The 25,346-nt window shown below is 46.2% G+C and overlaps 1 protein-coding gene across 1 annotated transcript in view; it reads left to right on the top strand.

The window, feature by feature from the left end:
* The window catches only part of MYO15A (myosin XVA), a 134,415-nt gene that overhangs the window by 78,992 nt on the left and 30,077 nt on the right, over positions 1 to 25,346 (top strand). The window contains 21 exon segments of the mRNA XM_078151742.1: positions 17 to 208; positions 651 to 763; positions 1,709 to 1,803; positions 3,166 to 3,268; positions 4,069 to 4,136; positions 7,308 to 7,457; positions 7,871 to 8,096; positions 8,271 to 8,397; positions 9,022 to 9,121; positions 9,775 to 9,859; positions 11,539 to 11,657; positions 12,515 to 12,574; positions 13,104 to 13,179; positions 13,886 to 14,001; positions 14,460 to 14,578; positions 16,703 to 16,844; positions 18,034 to 18,145; positions 18,607 to 18,681; positions 22,461 to 22,660; positions 23,095 to 23,225; positions 23,801 to 23,873. Of these exon segments, the coding sequence (XP_078007868.1) occupies positions 17 to 208; positions 651 to 763; positions 1,709 to 1,803; positions 3,166 to 3,268; positions 4,069 to 4,136; positions 7,308 to 7,457; positions 7,871 to 8,096; positions 8,271 to 8,397; positions 9,022 to 9,121; positions 9,775 to 9,859; positions 11,539 to 11,657; positions 12,515 to 12,574; positions 13,104 to 13,179; positions 13,886 to 14,001; positions 14,460 to 14,578; positions 16,703 to 16,844; positions 18,034 to 18,145; positions 18,607 to 18,681; positions 22,461 to 22,660; positions 23,095 to 23,225; positions 23,801 to 23,873 (2,482 nt within the window).

Below are 25,346 nucleotides of genomic sequence, written 5' to 3'. Positions count from 1 at the left end.
CTCCTGACATCCTTAGGGGGCTAACCGATGGTTGGAGGGGCTGGACGGTCTCCCTGAAGAACGGTAGCCAGTGGGCTGAGTTGGCGGGCCACGATTACGTCCTGGATCTGATCTCAGACATGGAGCTTATCTGGGACTTCCCGAAGCAGAAATCCTACTTTATCATCACCTCTGAGGGGGCAGAGAAGGGCAGGAGCAGCGCCCGAATGTAGGTAGCTAATTTACCCCCTCGCCTCCATCACACACAGTCTGACCCTTCCTCACACACTGCTTGACGTTTTGGGGGTTTTTTCCCATCCGCTGCCACCATTGGGAGGTGGGGGTGGGTGGGGCAGCGCAGTACAACTGACTTTTGTTCACCTTGAGTCCTGGGCAGGTGGGGATAATGGTTCTAGGATGTTAACAACGCAGAGCTCAGAGAGAATCCTTACCTTTTAAATGAGCAAGCCCTTTCTGGGAAATTCCAAATACTAAGGGGGTGGAGTGGTGACCTCCAGGGATGCTGTCCAGTCAAAGTCTACTTCGGAAAAAGAGCCTGGGTCACCCTCCTGTAGGACATATTTGGTGATATAGTCCTGCGGCAAATCCTGAATCCTAAGGATAGGTGGAGAAACACAGAGCCAGCTAGGAAATTCCTTGTGTCCCCACAGGGTGTTTGGAAACAACTGGGACTCTGATGAGGAGACCCCTGCCCTTCCCCTGCACAGAAGGCGCTCCATTCGGACAACAAAACTTCCTGACTCAGATGGTTATTTCAGTCACGGTAAGTCCCACAACCATCACTCTAAAGCCCCATGACCACCATTTGGTTCCCTCTGGACACTCCTGACCTCTCAGGAAGGGTCCGTTCCCTTTCTCTCTTGGGTTATCCTTCACATTATAGCGTCACAACAACTCTGCGAGGGATCTAAAGCTGATTATTATCCCCATTTCACATTTAGGCAAACTGAGGCTCAGGACCCCTCATGGAGGGTTTTTTCCCCTCCCCTCGTGGGTTAGTCTTCACATTATAGTATCACATAGCTTATGTATGATGGATCCTCACAACAACTCTGCGAGGCATCTAAAGTGGTGATTATTATCCCCATTTCACATTTAGGCAAACTGAGGCTCAGGAACCCTCATGGAGGTTTCTTCCCTCCCCTCTTGGGTTATTCTTCACATTATAGTATCACATAGCTTATGTATGATGGATCTTCACAACAACTCTGTGAGGGATCTAAAGCAGTGATTATTATCCCCATTTCACATTTAGGGAAACTGAGGTTCAGGGAGGCTTAATGGGTTTTAGAGCTAGAATAAAACTTTAGAGATCATGTAGTTTAAGACTCTCATTTAACAGATGAGGAAACTGAGGCCAAGATAGGGAAGTGACCTGTCCAAGGCTGCATAGATAGGAAGTCAAGATTCAAACCCAGGTCCTCAGACTTCACTTCCATGGTCTTTTCCAATGCATCATGTTTCCACTTCAGTAACTTGTATAATGAGTCTATGTCAGATCCAAGTCAAACCTAGGTCTATGTTGCCTACAAGCAGGTGGCCGGAGGGAAAGGGGTTGGTGCTAGCTCTAACCCCAAACCAGCCTGTTCCCCAGCTTGGTAAGAATCACTCTCCTGTCTCAGCCCCAGCCTGCCGTGGCATCCGGTGGGGAGGCTCCCTTAGCAGGGCTGGATCCCATGTTACCACTGCCCCTGCATCTTCTCAGCAGACTCAGAGAGCTCCAGGGAGCCGGCTGCCCCACAGAAGGGATTGGATCGTTACCTGGATAGCCTCTTTGACCCTGTGCTTGCCTATGGAAACACGGTATGCAGCCCAGCCCTGGCCTTCAGGGAGGGGGTGATGGGCAGGCATGGAGTGCAGGGGTAGGGAGATGAGAAACAGCTCAGGTGAACATGCAGAAACCTAGAACACAAACACACCGACTCTAATAGCAACCCTTTAAAGTTTTCACAGTGCTTCACATACATTATCTCATTTAATCCTCACAACCCTGAGAAGCAGCTGCTCAAAATTTTGCAGATTTTACAGACTGAAGAAACTGAGGTTCAGAAAGTGACTTGACCAGGGTCAACTAGTAGTGTTTACAGTGGAATTTGAACCCAAATCTTCCTGACTCCAAGTCAAACTCTCTATCCACTGCACTGCTCTAGCACCATCACATGCATGTGAATGAAAGGGAAAGCATTTATTAAGCACTCACTGTATGCCAAGTCCTGTGGCTTGGCCTTAAGTTCTGGAGATACAGATCCAAAAGCAAAGACCGAAAGATCTTAAGGAGCTTGTGTTCTAATGGAGGAAACAATACACAGAAGGAAGTGGTGGCTGGGGAGGGGAAATTGGAAACAGTGAGTGGAATCAGAGGGGAGTAGCTTGGCATACCCGACTTGATCGTGATTCATGGTTCCATAATTGGAAGGGGGTGGTGAGCAAAGGAAACACCGTCATATGTAGACACCTCATGGCACACAGAGCCTCTGGAATACTCTCACACATGAAGAAATGTACACTGTAACACACACACACACACACACACACTACACACACCACACCCTTTAAGTCATTTTCCCCATTCCCCATCCTTCAGCCTTTCAACCCCTCAGTGACATCAGGCTGTTACTCTGTGCTACATTCACACTAAGGACACAGTTCAGAACACCACTACCCCCTAGCCCCACCCCAGTTTCAGACTATTTTACATTCCCATGCCTAAGAGGCCTCCTCTACCTAGAGTCCTCCTTGGTGATAGATGAGCCTATCCCTTGATGTTCATTATCCTCTGTGTTCAGAGACTCTTGCCAATTCCCTCTAGGCTCACAATGTAACTTGGCATGCTAGAGGAAAAGTAGACTGCTTCCTGCTAAGCCTTGGTACCCATATTATGCCCCTTTCCCCTAATTCTCTCTTTAGAGACATACATAGGTCACTGGTCCAGCTCAGTCCTTCTTTCCAGGAGGAGATGGCTCCATGTGGGTAATGCCTCCCCTTTTCAGGGCTAGTGAATTGCCTTGGGAACCCCCATCAGCACCAGCCCACAATGCCCATCATCTGACACCATTCTCTTACCACAGATAAGATTATTGGGATGCTGGGGGAAAGGGATTAGGGCCTCAGTCCCTGCTGCCTGACCTCTGACCTAGTGCACCAAATCTTTTGCCCCGTTTTTAGGATCTGGAGAAGCCAACTGCTATTTCTTATAGGATGAAAGGGGGAGGTCAACCCAAAGGTGATGACGATCCAGCTGGGCCCCCTGGAATACCCCAAGAACCAGGTCAGTAGTACCTCCTACTTATTCACTCCACCCTCTTCCCACTCCCAAATCTAGCCAGCACCAGACTTAGTTTTCCCTGGGTTCCCTCATATTCAGGTAGAGGTAGGTCAGAGCCCTCATTGAACCTCCACATCATGAAGCCCCAGCCTTAGGGATCTGGGAAGAGGGGCATAGGGTAGGACATAGAACTCTACAGCAGGTGCTGGGGCCTCAGCATAATCTCTCTGGCATCCCCTCCTTGCCATATGGGCTGACTCCTTCTCCCTTCCTCCCTACCTTCCTCCTACCCTTGTTCCTTCCCCTTCCCAACCTTTCCTCTGCTTCCACTTTTCCCTTCATAACTATTCATCCCCATTAAGCTGGGGTGGGGGTGGGGGGAATTGATAACTGAGCCCCAGAAACGGGAAGAAGGAAGGTTGGCTATTGGGATGGAGTTCAGGGGTGTATAGCAGGAAGTTCTTCAACCTTTCCCTCCTCCTTGACCCAGCACTCTTGACCTTCATATTCCTGATCCTAGCTTCCCTTTGCCCCCACATCATCGATTCAAGTGGCCCCAGCTGCCCACCAGAATCCAGTCCCAGCTACTCCTTGCTCTCCATGACCCCCGATCTAGCCGATTCTGACTCCTATGCCCCAGATAACCCCCTACCTCATTTTCCCTGATCCCCTTGTTCCTGGCATCCCTGAATCCCGTTGGTCATCACCTGACACCACCACCCACTCTCTCCAGCTGTTCCCAGCTGTTCCCTAACCCCCAATCTTTCCCAATCCTGGGGCCTCACTGAGCCTGTACTCTGTAGTCCCAGGCCTGGACCCCTCCACGTTGGCGCTGCAGCAAGCCTTCATCCACAAGCAGGCCATGCTTCTGGTGAGTACACACCCCTCTGCCTCAGAACTATTCACTTTGGGGGCCTGTGGGGAAGTTCCTTCACCCTCACTGGTGGGGAAGGAACTGGATCGGGTGGGGAAGGAACATTGGAAAGTTGCAAGAGGTTCAGGTGATTATTTCCCTGGGGTGGTCACTTAGCAAAGTGGGAGAAGCTTTGCAAATATGGCTAATTCATGGTGGCCATCTATTGATTGACTGCTAACCCTGGTAGCCTTTTCTTAGCCCTCCTAAGACTTGATCTCTGTGTAGCCCTTAGCACTATCAACGTCCCCTTCTCCCTGGACGTCCTCTTCCTTCTCAGTTTACGTGCTGGTGCTCTCCTGAGTTTTCTTTCTACCTGCCTAACTGCACCTAATTTTCCTTTGGTGGATCTTCATCTATCTCATACCCACTGCATGTTAAATGTTTCATGAGGGGGAAGCATGAGGAAAGAACAAGCATTTTTTAGGTGCCTACTGTACTTTGCTAAGCACTTCATAAATATTATCTCATTTGATCCGATAAACATGGGTGCTCCTCAAGGCCCTGTCCTGAGCTGTCTTCTCTTTTCTCCACCAGGGGTGGGGAACCTACGGCCTTGAGGCCTCACATGGCCCTCTAGGTCCTCAAGTGTGGCCCTTTGACTGAATCCAAATCCAAAAGGGCCACACTTGAGGACCTAGAGGGTCACATGTTCCCCAACCCTGTATAGAGTCTACACTCTCTTTCTTGATGATCTCACCAACTTCCATGAGTTCAATTATCATCTCCATGAAGATGACTACCAAGTCCATATATGCAGCCTCAAACCCTCCCCTGAAATTCAGTCCCACATCACGAAGGACCTAGTGTACATTTTTAACTGGATGTTCCATAAGCACCTCAAAATGTCTAAAACAGAATTCTATTTTTCCTTTAAATTCATCCTTCCTCCAAACTTCCTTGTTCCTTTTGAGGGTACCACCAACCTTCAGATCACTCAGATTTACACTGGCAGGATCATCTTCTACTCTTCTCTCTCCTTCCACTACATATCAACTAACAACCAAATCTTTTTTTAAACAATGATTCCTTTTTTTAATTTTTATTTTTTATTAAGTAATTTAGTTTTAATTTTCAACATCCACTTCCATAAGATTTTGAGTTCTAAATTTTCTCCTCTCCCCAAACAGCTCATATACATTCATATTAAACATATTTTCACATTACTCATGTTTTAAAGAAGAATTAGAACCAATGGGAGGAACCACAAGAAAGAAGAAACAAAACAGAAGAAAAAAAAGAGCAAATAGTATGCTTCAATCTGCATTCAAACTCCATAGTTCTTTTTCTGGATGTGGATAGCATTTTCCATCATGAGCCTTTTGGAATTGACTTAGATCATTGCATACCTGAGAAGAGCTAAGTCTATCAAAGTTAGTCTGTGTACAGTGTTCTGCTGGTTCTGCTCACTTCATGCAGCATCAGTTCATCCAAATCTTTCCAGGTTTTTCTGAAGTCCACCTACTCATCATTTCTTATAGCACAATAATATTCCATTACATCCATATAGCACAACTTGTTCGGCCATTTCCCCAACTGATGAACATCCCCCCAATTTCCAATTCTTGGTCACAACAAAAAGAGCTGCTATAAATATTTTTGTACATGTAGGTCCTTTTCCCATTTGTGTGATCTCTTTGGGATACAGCCCTAGGAGTGCTATTGTTGGGTCAAAGGGTATGCACATTTTTGTAGCTCTTTGGGCATAGTTCCAAATTGCTCTCTTGAATCTGAATAACTAAACCTTGATCCTGTCTCCATAATAGCCCTCCCATCTGCTCCCTTCCCTCCACTCATGCATTTTTTACTGTTGAGTCATTTCAGTCATGTCTGACTCTGTGTGACCCCATATGGGGTTTCCTTGGCAAAGACCCTCTAGGGTGTGCTATTTCATTCTCCAGCTCGTTTGACAGATAAGAAACTGAGGCAAATGGGATTAAGTGACTTGCCTAGGGTCACATAGCTAGTAAGTATCTGAGGCCAGATTTGAATTTGGGAAGATGAGTCTTCCTGACTCCAGACCCAGAGCTCTATCCGCTGTGCCACCTAGCTGCCCCAGATAGGCAGTTCAAAGACAAAAGATAAGGTATCATATTTAAGGAGCAGAGAGAAGATCAATTTAACTTTAGGATAAAATGTGAACTCCTTAGCTTGACATTGAAAGCCCACCACATCCTGTCTCCCATTTACATTTGCAATGATTTCATATTATTGCTCTTCACTCACTCTATGCTCTGGCCTGTTCCCTGGCCTCATTCCCTGGACTGAGGCTTAGCTTCTTGGAATTTCTCACTTCCTTTAAGGCTCAACTCTCATGCCCCCCCTCTTACATGAAGCCTTCCCTGATTTCTTCCCCCAGTTACTAACACTATGTTATCTCTATTAACACTCTATGTTCATATATATAGTTTATATATATATATACACACACATACGTGTACATATATATATATACACACACATATGTATATATATATATATATATATATGGTATATCTCCCCAGAAGAATGGAGGCCCCTTTAAAGCAGGGGCTGTTTCCTTTCTGCCTTTGTATCCTTAGTGCCTAGCTCAGTGCCTTGTGTATTAAAGGTTTGCATGGTGTTCCAATGATATCTAAGAAATATTAAAACACCAAGAGGAAGGGCTCCAACACACTGGGCCAATCCTTTGTGAAGGTTTTGTGGAAGGACACAGACAAGTGCTGCACAGAATGAGAAGGTGTGGATGGGTCGCAATCTGCCCTGGTGGAAGGAGTATCCACTCTGATGAAATTTTGAGCGGCTCCTCTTGGTCAAACCTACCACAATGTATTCTGAAAACCCTCTGTCTCTGGTGAGCTTAGGAGAAAGAAGGCAGCACCCAGACCCAGAAACACACTCACTAACTGTGAGGAGCTGGCCCCAAATGGTTGAACATAGAGGAGTGAAGGAAAATCCCAAAGGAGATGATCTGTTTGGTCCCCTTTTCTAATTGGGGTCCTGTTTCTTCAATTGACAGAAGAGGGCAGTGAAGGTGGATCAGAGGGGAAATGGAGGCTGAGGCAATGAGTTTCCTGGGAGGAAGGAGATTTCTCCTCTTCTTTCTCCTCTTCTCCTCAGCCAATTCCTTCTTTCTTCTCTCCCACAAAGGCTCGAGAGATGACTCTTCAGGCCATGGCCCTCCAGCAGCAGCAGCAGCAGCAGCAGCAGCAGCAGCAGCAGCAGTTGAGAGATCCGGTCCCCTCTGCTGGAGCTTCCTCAGCTCCCCTGGAATCCTCCCCCCAGCCCCTGCCCCCCAAAGTGAGTCTGGCCCTGAGAGAAGGTATTGGAGGGTGGGACACAAACATGCTCTACACCTGCAGAAGATGCAATGGCTAGAGAGGACGGAACTAAAAGTAACAGATAAAAGCAGGGAGAGATTATATTGGGGGGTGGGGAGGAGAGAGAAGGCTATCAGAGGAACAGAGAGAAGCCAGACTGGTGGCTCTGGCATGGGCTGCTGACCATGTGGTTTGGGATCTGTTTGCTCATCTGGAACATGGAGACAGTCTTTATCATCCCATGCCCCATTACGATAGAGGGCTTAGGGAATGCTCTCTAGAGCTCAGAAAGATTACTGCTCCAGCTCAGATGCCATGTTGGGAGTGATTGCTCCTTTTTCATGGGCCAGAGATGGGTCCAGACCTCACCAGGGTTTTCTTCCTCTTTGGCAGAAGCCAGTAGGGGCAGATGTCCCTCTAAAGGCCAAGAGCAGAAGTCCACCTGCCAAGCCAGTGCTAATCTATGCAGCCCCAGCTCTGGGAGACCCTGGAGGAGTTGGCTTCCAGCCCAAGGCCTTAGTATCTGGATCTCCCTTGAAGACTAAGGGCTCCATCCCCCCTATTAAACCTGTGGCCACCCCTATCCGGGTACGGGACCAACATTCTCCTCTAAGAACCTGTGAGTACTTTTATTCTAGGTGTCCCATTTCTTCCTGCCCACTCTCCCCTTCAGCCCTTCTTTGCTTAGCTTTTGGGAGAAATCTCCCCCAACTTCAGAGGGTTCCCTGGGAGGTAGAAATAGTTAGTCTGCATGACACCTTCATCACCTGAAAAGTGCCCCTTTCCCCACCAGTCTCGCCCTCCCCAGAGCTTGTACGTCATTCCATCCTCAACTCGGAGCATTTCCCTCAGCCCACCCAACAGATCAAGACCATAATCCGCCAGTGCCAGCAACCACCCAGAGCTCCAGATGGTCTCAGGTTAGAACCCTGCTTCCAAGTCCCTTTTATAAGGCCACCCTTAACCACCGGTAAAGTAGGTGGCCACCTGATCAGAAACATTACCTCAGATTGCATTATTTGTTATTTATTTCTCTTGCTTACGCACAGCCCTTTCCAGGATCCTCTTTTAAGATATAAATACCCCTGATTGGGGGGTATTTATAAATACCTCCTTGATTGGGAGGAGGGAAGGTTAAGTCAGTTTTAGTCATTAACAATGTAAGGGAATGAGGAGAGAGGGAAAAATTAGGTCTAGAACATGGGTGACTTTCCTCAAAGTCCGTGCCTACAAAGCCAGGATGCAGGGTTGGTGTTCAAGAGCTCAGTCAGGCTCCTCATCCCAAACCTCTGCAAAGGCCTAGTACAGCATGGTCTCCTTCACTCTCAATGACATTGTCACATCAAGTCAAGTCAACAGGCATTTATTAAGCGCCTACTATTTTCCTACTACATGCTAAGTAAGCATTATCTACACTATCCCCATGCCCAGACTGTCCTGGTGATGGAAACGTCTCTTGGCTTGCCCCTAGGCATCCAGAGGTCTCATAGGCTCCTTCCCTCAGGCAGCTCTGCCCTAACTTTCCCCATCTTCCATCTGCCTAGGAAGGAAAGTGGGAAGGTGTTTGTGAAGAAATCAGATCCTCATGAAGAGGCCCTCCTGATCCTGAAGGAGCAAATGACCCACTCGGCCCCCATCAACCTGGTAGTGGTCAATCCCATTGTCCCCAGCTCCTCCTCCTGGAAAGTTCCTTATCCATTGGGGCATTCACCTAAGGTCTAGGTCTCCTCCACACCTCCTTGGGTATGGTGAAAGTGGGGATAGTGAGCCATACATTTCCTCTACACACACACATACACACATATAGGTGCAAGTAAATACTATGAAAGGTTTTCACTTGGCTTGCCATATAGAGTGAAGTGACTGGGCCTCAGTTTCTTCATCTGTAAAATGGGGACAACTAACAATTTCTTCTCTGACTCCTTCACAATGCTATTGTGAAATTCAAGTTCACAATAGATGTGAAAGTGCTTTGGAAAATGGAAAGCAGTCTATAATGCATTTATACACACACACACACACACACACACACACACACATACACACACACATAGAGAACACAGGAGCATTACATAGAATAAGAGAGGGCTCAATTAATCTTGGAGAATTAGTAAAGGAATGACTGGAGCCCTGGAGAAATTCCTTGACCCCATGTTAAAAGGCCTTTGGCTTTAACCCCATAACCAGGGGTTGGCTGCCTGGCCCAGATGAACAGCCTCCTCTCCCCCTTCTCTGTGGCCTCACCCACTGGCCCCACACACGCTTCATACTCTCTCTGATTCTCTCTCCTGGGTTAGGGAAGTCAAGGTCCAAGACAGACCGTGGCCTTGGTGAAGCCTGTGACCAGCCCTAGGCCCCAGGGCCTAACCCCTGCTGCCAAACATCTAACTTCAGCCTCCAGGACAACTCTAAACGCTCCCTCAGGTAAGGGGGAGGGGAAGTAGATATTATTATTGTCTCCATTTGACAGAGGATGAAACTGAAGTGAACAGGTTAAGTGACTTGCCCAGGGTCACACGGCTACTAAGTGCCTGAGGCTGGATTTGAACTCAGGTCTTCCTGATTCCAAGTCCAGGACTCTATCTGGTGTCCTAGTACTTACCCTTCTTAAACTCTGGCATTGGAGACTACTGACTTCCTGAAACCCTCCACTCCCTTATCTTCAACAGTACATTATCCTTCATCTCCTGCTACCTCTCTGACTTCTACCACTTCATTTTTGCTTTCTTTGCTGCCTTTATCCCTCCTCTCCCCCTCCTCAGCCCCACTCCCACTTAATTATGGTCATTTATCTCCCAAGGTTCATTCCTGGGTCTTCTGCTTCTCTCTCCCCATCTACCCTTTCTCCACATCTTACCTGATCCTATACTCTGCCTGCGTATTGGCTATTTCCACAGCACAAGGTAAATGGAACTTTGCCATAGGGTGCCAACCTCTTCCCCATGGTGACATCTTGTGGCCTTCTGTGGGCTTGTGGAATGTATCACCCACCTACCTTTTCCCCAGCCCTTTCAGGGTCCAGGGCCAGATGGCTCAGTGGATGGAGTATTAGATTGGCATTAGGAAGACCTGAATTCAGATCATGTCTCAGATACTTACTAGCAAGGTGACCCTAGACAAGTCACTTAACCCTCTCTCAGCCTCAGTTTCCTCCTCTGGAAAATGGGAATAATAATAGCACCTATTTCACAAGTAGTTGTGAGGGTCAAACGAGATGATGTGTAACATGCTTTATAAACCTTAAAGTGTTATTTAAGTGCTAGCTATTAGGACTACCCTCAGACTGTCTTTTTCGATGCCCTTCCAATCCCCACTTAACTCTGTTTGCTCTAGGTGAAAAATCTGTAATTACCATTCTAGAAATTGTCCACTTGGTTTCTCATCAGCACCTAAAACTAAAATTATCAAAACCCAAATTCACCATTTATCTTCCCATTCACCCAAGCATGAAACCTGGGAGTCTCCTCACCCTCATGTAGAGTTTCATCCTTTCCTATTCTCCCTCTCATCTCTTTCCTTCCCTTCCATACACACTAATTTGCCATTTGTGTTGTTAGAATAACTTCCTCATGATGGACTGTGCAATTCACCAGATCAATCCGGAGGCAATCAGGATATGGGCAGTGTGTTCACACTCCCTAGGGTTGATCTTTGGTATCTGGTTCACACCAAACATTAGCCTTTCTCCCACTATTATACATTGGCTCTGGTATCAGGTGTGAACCACCTGGTTGGCTCAGTGAATGGTTGAAAGGGAGAAGATGATAGAGGAAGAGAATCTTGGGGGTCTGGGAGGGTGGTTTGTGGTGTTTTACCGTTTACCCTAGCTAGCATGATTGTGCTACAGCTGAGGTAGATTAGGAAAATGTACCCTAGAGGGCTCAGGCTGTGTGTCACCCTGCCTACCCAAGGTCCTTCAGTGGAGAACCAACCAGCCCCTCAAGGACCACTGTTGATCTGGGATGCACAATGGGTCAGAGAGCCAACAGGGCTGAACAGGATGTGGCACCCAGGGTTCCTAACTTTCCCCCTCAACCTCACCTGTCTCATCCTTTTAATACCAGTCTCTCGGGCACTTGTTCCAGAGGAGGACCCCATCCAAACACAGCTCCACCGGCAGAGCAATGAGACCTTCTACAGCTACCAGGGAGTGCCCTGGAAGATATACCTCCGAAAAGAGGTGCCCAGCCTTTATGTATGCTCAGCCCTGGGTAGGACTGGCTGGGGAGGGGATTTCTTTTTCTAAAGCCAGGGGACAGAGGACTAGAGACTGCCCCAAGTCTCTCTAGGAAGATGTAGCTTTAAGTCTTGGATCCACCATTAGTATGACCCTGGGCCACTTACTTCCCTTCTTTGGACCTCACTTTCCCTAATTGTAAAATTTTTAAAAAGTAGTTGCCAGAGGAAAAAAAAATAATAAATCAAGGAATATTTTTGAAAGAAGCAGTGCTTTATGAATACTAGGCATGAACTGCTTCTTATAGTGCAAGGTTTTACACATGCTACAGTCAAATATTTATTAAATAAAAAAGCTTATTTTTCTGTAGAGCTCCCCTTTCTTAATTCTTTCCCCTTCCCCTTCTCTCCTATACCTTATTTTCTTCTCTTTCCTTGTCCTTCATTCCACCACCATTCCCCCTTCATTCCCACTTCTACTTCATGGGATCTTCTGGATTTTGTTTGCCAGCCTCCATGACCAAACACTCAGGTGGTGAGGAGGAAGCTAGCTAGTATGGGTGCATGGAGAACTTGGGTCCATTGGGAAGGATTGGCATCCGGGCCCCTCCTTCCACCCTGTCCTGGAGGGATGGGATGCCACTAGTTTGACTTGTCCATGGCATAACTAGGAGGGGCCCTTTCCTCTAATCTCCTGGTGTCATGGGGGTTCAGTGGTCCCTGGTGAGGTCGGAGGCTGTCAGCCCTTAGAAATCTCCTTAGAAGGGATGGGAGGAATAAAGTAGTGGGGCAGGAGACAAGGTGGAGTGGGTATGTGGGTCAGGAGCCCCAGCACCTTCCTGTGAGACTCTCCTTCTATAGGTGTTTTACCCCAAGGACAGCTACAATCACCCAGTCCTCCTGGACCTCCTCTTCAGACAGGTGAGACCCCAGGCTCCTGCAGCCCCCATAGCAGAAGGAAGATCTCTGAGGGAATCCCAGCTGAGGGCTCTTCCTTTTATTTCCCAAAGGTGGCGGGCATGGGGATGGTCTCTTCTCAGCTGGCCAGACAGACCTATTCCCCTAAGAGAAGAGCATGCTGGATAGGTACCCCTGAGACCTATCTCAGGAGAACAGCATTCCCTTCCTGTAAAGACTTTCTCTAGTGCTCTCTCTGCCCTACTACCACTCCTTCCTAAAATAAATCCCAGATCCCCAGGAGCGTGGTCATCTGGAAGGTCCATTCTTCATAGAACTGCAAAGTGCCTGTCACATAGGAGGCACTTAATAAATGTTTATTGAATGACTTGACAAATTTAGAAATCCAGACTTGCCACATCAAGTCCTCTCTGCCTGGCATTGCCAGATCTGTCTGCCTGGATCTTGGGATGATGGCAGTGCTGGGATATCATAGACTGGGACTATTAGGGGGCAGAGCACCCCTCAGTATGCCTTGACCCTCTCCCCTCAGATCCTCCATGACACCTTCTCTGAATCCTGCATCAGAATCTCCAAGGAAGAGAGGATGAAGATGAAATCCATCTTTGGTAGTAGGGGTATGGGGTGGGGTTGTGGGTGGGTAGATCAGAGCATTGAAGGCCTGGGGCCTGAAACCCCTCCCGTTTGCTCCTGAGAGCCCAGCCTAGAGTTGGGTCTGGGACTAGGTGTTAAATGACCTCTAATCCAAAATCCAGTCAAAGTCCCTTGAGACCATCCCCTCTTCTTTTTACCAAGGCTCAGTGTCCCTGCTGGGGCACAATATTTACATTATTGTAGCCAAACATAACCCCATTCTCTTTTATCTCAGTTTTAAAGGGTCCACGTACATATCTTCCTTTTCCTCAAATCACTGTATCTTAGATGCATTATACACAGGACTGCCCTAAGTTTATCTGACCTGTCTAAGCCCCTCCTAGGTAAAGTCAAGTCTTGGGATTCAGTCCCCTAGAAGAAAGCCCTAGGGGGACTATGGTGGTCTAGTGGGAAAAGCATCCAATTAATAGTCAGTGGAAACAACTCTAATCTGGAGAGTTGAGAGACCTGGTTCTAGCCCTAGCTCTGCAGGGCTAGAGGTCTGGAGAGGTCACTGCCTTTTTCTGGGCCTCAGTTTCTATATCTGTAAAATGCGAAAAGGTGGTTTAATTGAACACTGAGACCTCTTCCAGATCTCATGTTCAGGGAGTTTATCTCTTAGAGATGAAAGGAGTGAGAGGGAGGAAGGGAAAACGATGTTCGGGACTCTACTTCTCTTAGTCGAGAACAAGTTGGATTCACTGCATCCGGTGGTGAATGAGAGTATCAAGAGGGCAGTGGTCAGCGAAGCTCGAGAGGGCTGGGAAGTCTATTTCTCCCGACTCTTCCCAGCTACGGTGAGATGCTTCTCTTTCTTCCCCCTCCTGCGAGGATGAGATGGGCCCCTGCACAGAAGTGGGGAAGGCTCCGAAGATCTCTGAGGGGACCCTGGCCAAGGGCTTTTCCCTTCATTCCCAAAAGGTGGAAGGCATGGGGGTGGTCTCTTCTCAGCTGGCCAGGCAGGTGCCTGTTCCCCTAAGAGAAGAGGACAGTGGATAGACACCCCTGAGACCTGTCTTGGGGGACCAGGATTCTCTTGCTTCCTAGGAAGAGAATGGAGAAGGGCAGAGGGTGAAGGAAAAGGAGGGGCCAGGGCAGGTGAAGAAGAGTCCCTGGGCACTACGGACAGGCTGAGATGTGTTCCTCCCCACCTTGACCCCGTTTTCTTGGTTCCCTCTTCCCGTGGCCCACATCTCGTCCCTGCTGTTCATGCTGCCCCAGGCTCTTGAACCTATTCAGTATCATTCCTCTGCAGGGCAGTGTGGGCACAGGCGTACAGATCCTGGCTGTGTCTCATGTAGGCATCAAGCTCCTTCGCTTGGTAAAGGGCAGTTGGTCATCAGGGGAACAGCTTCGGGTCTTACGGAGTTACAGGTAACAGGCAATCAATGGGATGGAAGCCCTGTGCGTTAAGTAAGGACAAGCATTTGGTAAGGGGCTGAGCTGGAAGAAGAGAGGTGACCTTTCCATCACAGCCAGGTGGCACAAGTGGATAGAGTGCTGGACCTGGAGTCAGGAATGACCCAAATTCAAATTTCGCTCCAGACACTTACTACCAGGGTGACCCTGGGCATTTAAATCACTTAATGTTTGTCTGCTTCAGTTTTCTCATCTGCAAAATGGGGATAATAATAGTACCTATCTCCCAGGGTTGTTGTGGAGACAAAATGAGTCAATATTTGTAAAGTGCTTTGCAAAGCTTTGCTAATTATTATCTATCTATCTATCTATCTATCTATCTATCTATCTATCTATCTATATGTATGCATATATATATATATGTATGTATATATGTATAATGTTTGAGATCTCAGGACAAGTCCAGTAAAGCAGGGATTTCAAACCTAAGTCAGTTTAGGACTGCTATGAAGTTCCCCAAACATGCCCTTTGTTCAGAAGAATAAGTAATCCAGCATCACTAATGTGAAAATATGTTTAATAAGAATGTATGTGTATAGTCTATATCAGATTGTGTACCATCTTGGGGAGGAAGGGGGAGAAAAATTTAAAATTCAAAAGCTTATGGAAGTGATTGTAATAAATCAAAATAAATTAATAAAAAAAAAAAGAAGTAATCCAATGAATTAGATCTTGTAAAAAGAAACCAGGATTTGGATAATAGTCATGCAAATAGATTCATGATATTATATTAAAAATAAACATGCAATTTGAGTATGTGGACAGGGTTAGGGCCTTTCATTTCTTCTCCAATGTAGCTTTTCCTTAAATAATGAACTATCGCTCACCTTTTATTTTTTTAAAGTCTATTTAGATTACATCACATAAATGGGTTACTTTGACTTTTGACTTTCAGATCATAAGACAGCCCAGTTAGGGTAATGATTAAATGAACCAAGATCCCCTAAGTACAAACTACAGTTTATACTTCACTTAACTGTTACTTATTCCCATTTCTCTAAATGTTGTTCTGTTTACATTTCTCCCCACATCTGGGTTGTCCACGATGACTTTTCAAGCTTCTGGCTCCTTTCTCATAGCCTGTATACTCAGCAGCTATTTGGAGCTCAGGTGTAAATGCCTTCATTAGGACTTCTGAGAGCTCCATATTAGGTTTTCAGGGATTTCCAGCTTTGGTGCGTTCTCGTTTCTGAGGGTCCCTCTTAAAAGGCAACACCTTTGGTGATCCCTCTCATCACCACCACTCTGTTTTTGGACCATTTTGCCACCTATTTTTTTCTTAAAGGAACCAGGCCTTTATTTCTTTGGCACAGTTTGACACCATCAAACAAAACAGATCTCTCCCAGATTAAACAGTATTAAAGAGGTTGTTCCACATGACTAATGTGGAAATATGTTTAATATGATTGTACAGATGTAATCTATATCAGATTATGTGCCATCTTGGGGAGGGGGGAAATTTAGAACTCACAATCTTATAGAAGTTAATGTTGAAAACTAAAAATAAATAAATTTTTAAAAAGAAAATTTTTTAAAAAAGAAAAAAAATAGGTTGTTCCCTGGTTATGCTGGTACCGTCTTTCCATGAGGAATAAACCAGGGACAGTCTTTTCTTCCTCCCCTCCCCTTGTCTCAAGGATCTCTCTGTTGGTCTTATGCCAATATTAGGCACATGATTTGGAATTATACTAATAGCCTTCTATTCTAGCCTGTGGCTGGCACAAAACTCTGCCCACCCCCTCCCCCTTCTCCCATATGTACCTTTCAACCTTTCATCTTCCACTGAGACTACAGCCAGAAACTGGGAAGGTGGAAGATGTCTCTAGGCTTTTTGGAGCAAGTCAGAGAGGAGTCATTTCTTCTAACTGCATCAGGGGATATGAGATGGGTTCAGGAACAGGACTGAGAGGAGGTATTTCTTTGGTCCAAGTATATGTAATCTGCAGATATGCATAAATGCATAAGACTCTCAGTTTATCATCAATTGTCAATTCACAGCCCTTCCGTCACCTGAGGAAGGATCTGGGCACAAGAGCTCCTCACGTGGACCTCACATGGCCCTGCTCCTCTCCTTTCCAGCTATACAGACATCCTTTTTGTGACCATCCCTTCCATGAACATGCTGGAATTCAACCTGGCCAGTGAGAAACTCATTCTTTTCTCAGCCCGAGCTCCTCAGGTGAAAAGCATGGTGGATGACTTTATTCTGGAACTCAAAAAGGTAAGAAACTAGGGAGTAAGGAACATAGTCTAGGGGGAAGGGTAATTCCCTTAGGGCAGGGGTAGGGAAGCTGCCGCCTTAAGGCCACATATGGCCTTCTAGATCCTTAAATGTGCCTTTTTGACTGAACCTAAATTTTACACACTTAGACCATTTAAGGACCTAGAAGGCCATATGTGGCCTTCTGGTGGCAGCTTCCCCACCCCTGCCTTAGGACAAGGGGCATTGCTTTCTCCATCTTCACAATCCACATAATGTCCAGCAGCCATCTCCAGTCGTCCTGATCTCTATCTGGCCACTGGACCCAGATGGCTCCAGAGGAGAAAGTGAGGCTGGTGACTTTGCACAGCCCTGCCTCACTTAAATCCAATTCACCTATAAGTCTTGGCATCACCTCCCTGATGTCATTGTCCTCTTTGAGAATGAAGGACAAACAACAAATAGCTGTCCAATTCCTGCTGTTGGAGTTAATGTGTGTATATGTGTTTGGACAGTGATTGTTGTATAAATAGAAGTATCACTGTGGCGTGCAAGGGAAGTAGCAGTGAAGATTAATTTCGTATATATTGAGATATGGGTTGTCTGTGAATTCTTATGTGTTTGTCTAAGTCTGGGTGTTTAGAAAATACCCATGTGTGGGGGAAGTATTAGGGTATGGGAGTGTTTGTTGAGATATGCCTATATATACATGTTCATATCTATAAATCTATGTATGTATATATGCACACATATAGACATCTCTATACATGTGAATAAGTATACACATACATATGTGTGTATGAGTCTGGGTCAGAAGCATCATGGGAGTAATGGATAGAAACCAGAGCTGAAGTCAGGAAAACCTGAGTTCAAGTCTTGCTTCTGACACTGGCTCTGTAACTATGAACAAGTCACTTAATATCTCAGTGCCTCTAGGCAACTCTTTGACTATAAATCACAGGGAATTTGCCATCTATATTGGGAAAGGGAGTTTTCCCACCAGGAGTTTCCTACCTCAAAGAACTCACAGATCAGAGCCAAAAAGAATAAAGGTATATATGTGCCTGGAAGGGTCCTTGGTTCCCTAGGGGCAAGAGAACCACTGAGGAAGAAACTGGATTGTAGTCCATGAGTATGGAAGCTTTCTGCATATAAATGGTGGACTTCTGTCCATTGGATGTCAACGTCCCCAAACTCTTCTGTGCCTTAGGATTCTGATTACGTGGTTGCTGTGAGAAACTACCTGCCGGATGACCCGAATCTCTTGAGCTTCCACAAGGGTGACATCATCCATTTGCAATCTTCAGAGTGGCCCGAGAGGGGTCAGTGTCTGATGTGGGGCCCCAACCAAAGCCCAACTCAGCACCAAGGAGGAGCTGTAATCCCAGGAGCTAGTGAATGCCAGACCAGTGATTATCTCAAGACATTGCCCTTCCCTGCCTCACACCTTCACATGCCCACAGATCCCTGCATGCACAATACCCCTAAGCTTCTTGACCTCTTAATTTCCTCACCCCAAACCACCATAGATGGCATGTGACTTACTATATGGCTGTCTTCATTTGTCAATGTTTATTGAGCCTCATCCACACTTCTCATGACCAGACCCTATTTTTTTTCTGGCTGCTACAATGCTTAAGCTTTGCTCAATAGCAAAAAGCCGTAACTCTACCAGCCCTTAGACCATGACTCGGTGTGGGTAGCAGGGGTGGATGGGAAAACTCAAGGACCATGAGTTGACAACATCTCTCTGCCTCTCATCTTTCCTACCTGTGCCTCCTAGGCTACAATTATGGCTATGTAGTCAGGAAGAAGGTTATCTACCTGGAGGAGCTGAAGAGGGGCACCCAGGACTTTGGTAGGTACTAGGAAGAAGACTGTGTGTGTGTGTGTGTTGTGTGTGTGTGTGTGTGTGTGTGTGTGTGTGCGCGCGCGCACGCGCGCGTGCAAGTATGTACATACATGTATAGATATACACACATGTGTGTACATACACATACATGAATTGGTTTCCTTAGGTCCCTGTTTCTGCTGCCCCAGGGCAGACAGTGTTGAGAGGTGCAGTATAGGATTCTGAAGAAATCCTGGCATGTAGAATCACAGGATTTAGGACTGGAAGAGACTTTAAAGGTCATTTATTCCACAACAGAAGCCTAGAGGAGCTAAGGGGCTAGTTGAGGCTCACACAGGAAGGAAAAGAGCTGTACCTGAGCCTGGGCATCCTTGGCCGGCGGCTGGCCCCATGTTACCCTTGGCCTCTCTGTGGTCCCATTAAGGGACAAGTTTGGCTGAGCCCAGAGGAAGGGCCAGCCCTTGTGTGGGTATTGCTTTGATTGCTCGTTCTCTGTGTCTGTGTATACAGTCCTTTACATGTCTCTTTGTATCTCTGAGTGTCTGTCTTTCTAGGACTCTCTCTGCGCATATGTGCACATGTCTGTGTGTTCATCTTGGAGTGTTTATATGTGTTTGTATATATGCTTCTCTACCTTTACATGTGTCATAGAGGCAGTGGGTCAAGAAGATCTGGGTTCAGATTCTGCCTCTGACGCCTACTGGCTGTGTGATTCTGGGCAAATAATGTTGTCTCTCAGCCAACCCTCTAGGCAGCTCTTTTTGTTGTTCTTATTGTTGTTGTTGGAAATTGGGGTTAAGTGACTTGCCCAGGGTCACACAGCTAGTGTCAAGTGTCTGAGGCATTATTTGAACTCAGGTCCTCCTGATTTCAGAGCCAGTACCCTAGTGGCTACATCACCTAGGGGCAGCTCTTTAAGGCTGTAAGTTGTTCAGCATGGTGGCAAAGGCCTATAATCCCTGCTGCTAGGGGAGATCTCTTGAGGCTGGGAGTTCTGAGCTGTAGTAGCCAATTGGTTATCTGAACTTTAGTCTGGTACCGATAGGGTGAGCCTCCAGGAACAAGGGGGAGGGGAAAGGAAAAGCAGGTCAGTAATGGAACAGATCAGAATTCCTGAGCCTATCAAGGCTACACACACATATACACACACAAGCATGCGTGTATATGGGAGTTGGGGAGGGGAAGGTTAGGGGAAAGGGAGGGAGAAGAAGGGAAACTGGCCTGAAAGTCTTTCTATAGCTATCTATCTATGTATCAATACACACACACACACACACACACACACACACACACACACACAGACATATGAGGGGAGAGAGACATAGACAAAGACTCATGAAAAGAGAGAGACAGACAAAAACAGAAACACGTGGGGTTAGAAACATACATGGGAAGACAGAGAAAGGGACACATGGGAGTGAGGGAGAGAGAGAGAGAGAGAGAGAGAGAGAGAGAGAAAGAATATAAGTTGCAGAGCAGGTATTGATTTGCATTGGTAGAAGTTCCTGTCTAGGAGTTCCCTAAATCCAATGAAAGTACAGGTCCTTTTGAAAAGAAAGAAGGAAGGAAGAAAGGAAAGGAAGGAAGGAAGGAAGGAAGGAAGGAAGGAAGGAAGGAAGGAAGGAAGGAAGGAAGGAAGGAAGGAAAAGAAAGAAAGAAAGAAAGAAAGAAAGAAAGAAAGAAAGAAAGAAAGAAAGAAAGAAAGAAAGAAAGACAGACTTTATGTATCTCTAGGTATGTTCCTTTCTCTTTAAGTATGTCTTTCTGAAGCGTTTGTCTTTGTAGATGGCTCTGTGATCTCATCACAGTGTGAGTGTTCACTGCATTGGGGCAGATCCTTTCTAGATCAAGATTATTTTCTCGGTCCCACTCACTCCTTCACAGAGGATCTACCAAAAGGCCAGAAGCCTTTTTTTGATTCTTTTTTTTTTAATAGTTAGCACTAGCAATGTTCATTTACCTATTTTGTTGACATCCATAAATATAAGGTGATTGGGGGAGGGGAGGCAGTAGAAGCTGTACATCCGGAAAGGCAATGCTTAAGCTGGGTCTTAAGGGAAAAGGCAGAAGTGAAGAGAGAGGGAGTGTGTTCCAGCCGAAGAGTGGGAAGACAGACTGTTAGGAAAAGTAATAAGGACAGTTTGGACCACCAGGTGCAGGATGGGGAATAATATATACAAAGACGAAATGAAACAATCCGTGACATCGAAGAGCTTGCATTCTATTGGGAGGAATGAATATGTATACACATAGAAGTTAATACAAAATGAAAGCAAAATGATTTATCTCCAGGGCAGGGCACAGATTTAATATGAAGGGCAGTTTGTTAACAGAACAGGGATTCCAGAGGACAACATGGAAAGATGGTGGATGGTGGGATAAGGATGCTGGACGGATGGGAGCTCACGTGGATGGATATGAGGGAAGGTGGAGTGGTCAGGAAAGGAAGCTTCAGCCTAGACAGCCTAGCTCAAAAATTATAGGGATTCTGAGTGGAGTCCTAGGGTAGGAGATGATCATATTCTTCAGAGAAGCAGTGGTAATGTTGATTTAATTATCAACCCCTGAGCAAGAGGTAAAGGGGGATGATGGTCCAGGAAGAGTTCAATAGAATCCCGGAGGCAGGCTGACCTTAGAGAGATGAGCATTTTTGAAATGCTAATCCTGCAATCACCATCCAGGTCAGCTCTGCCTCAAGGTTCACTCCAATATTGAGTCAATTATCTTCCCTACAATGGAAAAGACTAATGAGGGGTTTTGTTCTTCCCCAGGGAAAGAAATCTTTGCAGCCTATTGAAACACCCCCACACACCCCAGATCTTTTTTGCCCATTGGATTGCTTATAATTTTGATCCCCTTGATGGATTCCAGTAGATTCCAAGTGTCATAGACTGAATAATTTTGAGAAAATATGGCTTAAGAGTCAGGGGTTAGAAGCCAGACCTCTAGAGTTTCTTCCTGATTGCACTCACTATCATACTAGATTGTTAGCCTTTTGTCCCTTAATGGAGGTGGGGGTGAAGTGAGGGAGGAAACAGGGAGAAAAAAGAAAAAACAGGGAGGCATTCATCTAAGTATCTATCCCCTGAAGCTCCTGTCCTCAGCCTGCACCTACTTCTCAAGGGAACACAGACCTTGAGCCCTCTCATCTCCATTTATTCATTCCCAGGTACTATGTTAAACACTAGGAATACAGAGATGAAAATGAAAGTTTCTACCCTTAAATAGGAATAATAATGGTAACAATTTTGTGGTTGCTGAGTCATTTCTCATGGCTAACTCTCTGTGACCTCATTTGAGGGTTTCTTGGCATAGATACTAGAGTAGTTTGCCATTTCTTTCTCCAGCTCATTTGACAGATGAGGAAACTGAGGCAAACAGGGTGACATGACTTGCCGAGGGTCACACAGCTAGTGAATGCCTGAGGACACATTTAAACTTGGGTCTTCCTGACTCTAGGCCCAACCATGATACGCTGAGCCATCTAGCTGCCTGTATAGTGTCTATATCCCCAGACATTGGGGATGCAGAGATGAAAATGAAAGTTTCCATCCTTAAATATGAATAATGATGATATAATAACAGCTTACATTTATATAGTGCTTTTCACCTCATTTGTTGTTTCTATATTGCTATCAGGGAAGTATGCGAACATACCAGTCAACACAAAATATATGCATAAGAAATATAAACTCATTTCAGGTAGGCCATCTGATATTGGAGAAGGGATGAGGTAAATCTGTGGAATGTTCTCTGAGCCCCTTTCCTTTGCCTAATCCGCACAGGATGGAAGTTTGGAGCCATCCACGGGAGGCCTGGCCGATTCCCCATGGACCTGGTACAACCTGTAGCTGCCCCTGACTTCCTCCAGCTGCCCTCAGAGCTGGACATAGGTGGGCCTCGGGACCAGTCAGGAAGAGCAGCCGCTGTGGCTATAGCAGTGGCTTCTTCAACTGTGGCCCAGGAGTTTGGCAGGAAGACAGAGGTGATGATTCCATCTCAAAGATCTTGAAGACCTGGAAGGCTAATGGCAGGGAGGGTTTCTGTTAGCAGATGGGCATTGTCCAAGGGAAGAGAAGGCAAGTCCAGCCCCCTCAGCCATTGGAAGGAAGAATCTGTCCCACTGCCCATTCTTATCCCCCATTCCTAGACTATGAGAATGTTAGATCTAGTCTATTTCAACATCTTTGTTCTGCATATGAGGAAACTGAGGCCCAGGGATGTGAAACTACTTGTCCAAGGTCACACAGTTTGTTAGTGGGAGAGCTGAGATTAAAGTCTCCTAATTCCAAACCCAGTGCTCTACGCTGGCTCTTGGTTCACTCAGTACTCCCTAGAACTCATATTTTTATCTAGAACTAGATGTTTTTGTCCCTTAGATGTTTTCCCCCAGTCTCCATCTTTCCCTTGTCCCTACAGGCCTCCATGGCTAGGGACATCTCCAGGGAGTTTGGGCAGGAGGTCTATGGGGCATCTCTACTCCCCAGTCATCAGTATACAATGCTGGAATTCGCTCAAAAGTATTTCCGGGATCCACAAAGGCGGTCCATGTGAGTTCTGATTCTATGCTAGGAATGGGAGGCAGAAGGAGAAAGGTGAGAGTGAGGAGAAGTCATAAATCTGGAGGGGAAATCAATCTCTGGGGTTCTGAATGGGCTATGGGGCAGGTCAGGAAGGAGAGAGCCTTAGCCAAATAGCTTCCCCTTTCGGGGCTCTGAGGTGGCCCTGGGTGGGGGAGGGCTTGAGAGTGATATTAGTTCCTCCCCAAGGCAAGCCCGACTTTGGTAATGTCCATGCCTGGCCTGGGTAACCCAGTAGAAGCAATCCCAGTCCTCAGCCTCAAAGACCTATCTACCCTTTGGATTGGTCAGTCAAGCAATATTTACTGAATCCTACTATATGGCCTAGCCTTGGATGGGGAAATAAGGGGAGGAAGAATACAGGGAAATATAAATCTGTTATATAAAGTATAAAGCCTGCTAGAAGCTTACAGCCTAATAAAGGGGGAAAAACTTACCTATGTGAAAAGATGACTCATATTCCCCTGAATTCCTGGAGGAGGGAAATAGCCTAAGCAAAGACATAGAGGTTGGAAAATCACCAGCTCTCCTGTTTCCTGTGTCAGGGATTCTTTCAGGCAGAAATCCAAGAAAGGAAGAGAATCCAGAGACGTGAGCAACATGCTGAAATTTTCCAAGGTACTTCCTGGCCAGGAGGTAGAGGAGGGAGGGAAGCCATCCACCCAGGCTTAGACTAGCACAGTCTTCTGAAACCCTCGATCAGTTCCTAGCTCCAGTTCAAGTTACTGGTCGTCATTCTCCACCCATCCCCACTTCACCTCTTCTCCTGCCCTTCGGGACCTGCTTAGGGAGTCTTTGCAAAAAGAACAGCTTCCTTATTGCTATTTCTTTCTCTCCTTCCCCATTTTCCTGACCCATTCATTCAAGCAGCATTCATCAGTCATCTACTGTGTGCCAAGACATATACTCAACAATGGGGACACAAAGATAAAAATCAAACCAGTCCCTGCCTTTAAAGAACTTATGTTCTTATTGGAGGTTAACACCATTTACACAGGGAAGTAAGTTTTAAAAATAAATACAGAATGATATCTGGGGGAGGATGCTAACAACAGAGAGAAATCAGGATAGGCTTCTTGTGGGAGTTAGTCCCTGAGCTAAGCTCTGAAGGAAGTCAGGGATTTTAAGAAGCACCTGTGAGGAAGTGCATTCCAGGCAGGGGAAACAGCCTGAGATGGAATGCTGAATGGGGGAAATAGCAGGCAAGCTGATTTGGCTACAACCAGGAGAGCCATGTACAGTAAACCTGGCGTGGTAATAACAATGATGATGATGATCATGATGATGGAGGAGGAGGAGGAGGAAGAGGAGGAGGATGAAGAAGAAGAGGCAAAGGAAGGAGAAGCAGCAGAAGCAGTATTTGCATAGTATTTTAAGATTTACAAAGTGCTTTACAAATATTATCTCATTTTATCCTTAGAAGAACCCGGGGATGTGAGTGCTATTATTATCCTCATTTTGCAGAAAAGGAAACTGACACTAGAACCATATTGTGAAGGCCTTTAAAATCCAGAGGAGTTTGTATTTGAACCTAGAGTCAAGATACAACCACCAGAGTTTTGTGAGCAGAGGAGCGACAAGGCCAACCCGTGCTTTGGGGATATCAATTTAGTAGTTGTGTGGAGGATAGATTGGAAAGGAGAGACTGAGCCAAAAAAGCATCCTCACAGCTCCTCCCTTTCTGCCCACTTCCCTCCTCCTGCCCCTCCCCAGGAAGAGGCTACCATCCCAGGCACAAGGATAGTAGAGAAAATGTACAGAGTTCCTAAACACTCCATTCTCTCACCCAACTTCTTCCTCCGTCACTGACTCCCCCCTCTCTTCCACTTCCCAACTAAACATGATGATGTCATTATCACGTTATCTAGCATGGTGGTGTCATCCTCATGATATCTAACGTAATGATGTCATGAATTGACATCATGACTGTGGGCATGCCCTCTTCATCGCTTTCTGCAACAGAGTGGCCAAAGAGGTAAAAGCCTCCTTAATATCCCTTTTCCGACTTGACAATGTCCACATGTTCTTGCATCTCCAATATTCTCTGTTTTAAGTTGCCCTCTCAGTGCCAAGGAGGGGTAAGGAGTCCTT

Source organism: Phascolarctos cinereus, unplaced genomic scaffold (genome assembly GCF_003287225.1).
Source record: "Phascolarctos cinereus isolate Bilbo 61053 unplaced genomic scaffold, phaCin_HiC Scaffold_4;HRSCAF=312, whole genome shotgun sequence".
Classification (NCBI taxonomy): domain Eukaryota; kingdom Metazoa; phylum Chordata; class Mammalia; order Diprotodontia; family Phascolarctidae; genus Phascolarctos; species Phascolarctos cinereus.
The sequence above is the reverse complement of the archived record's forward strand: the minus strand, read 5'-3'. Positions and strand labels throughout refer to the sequence as shown.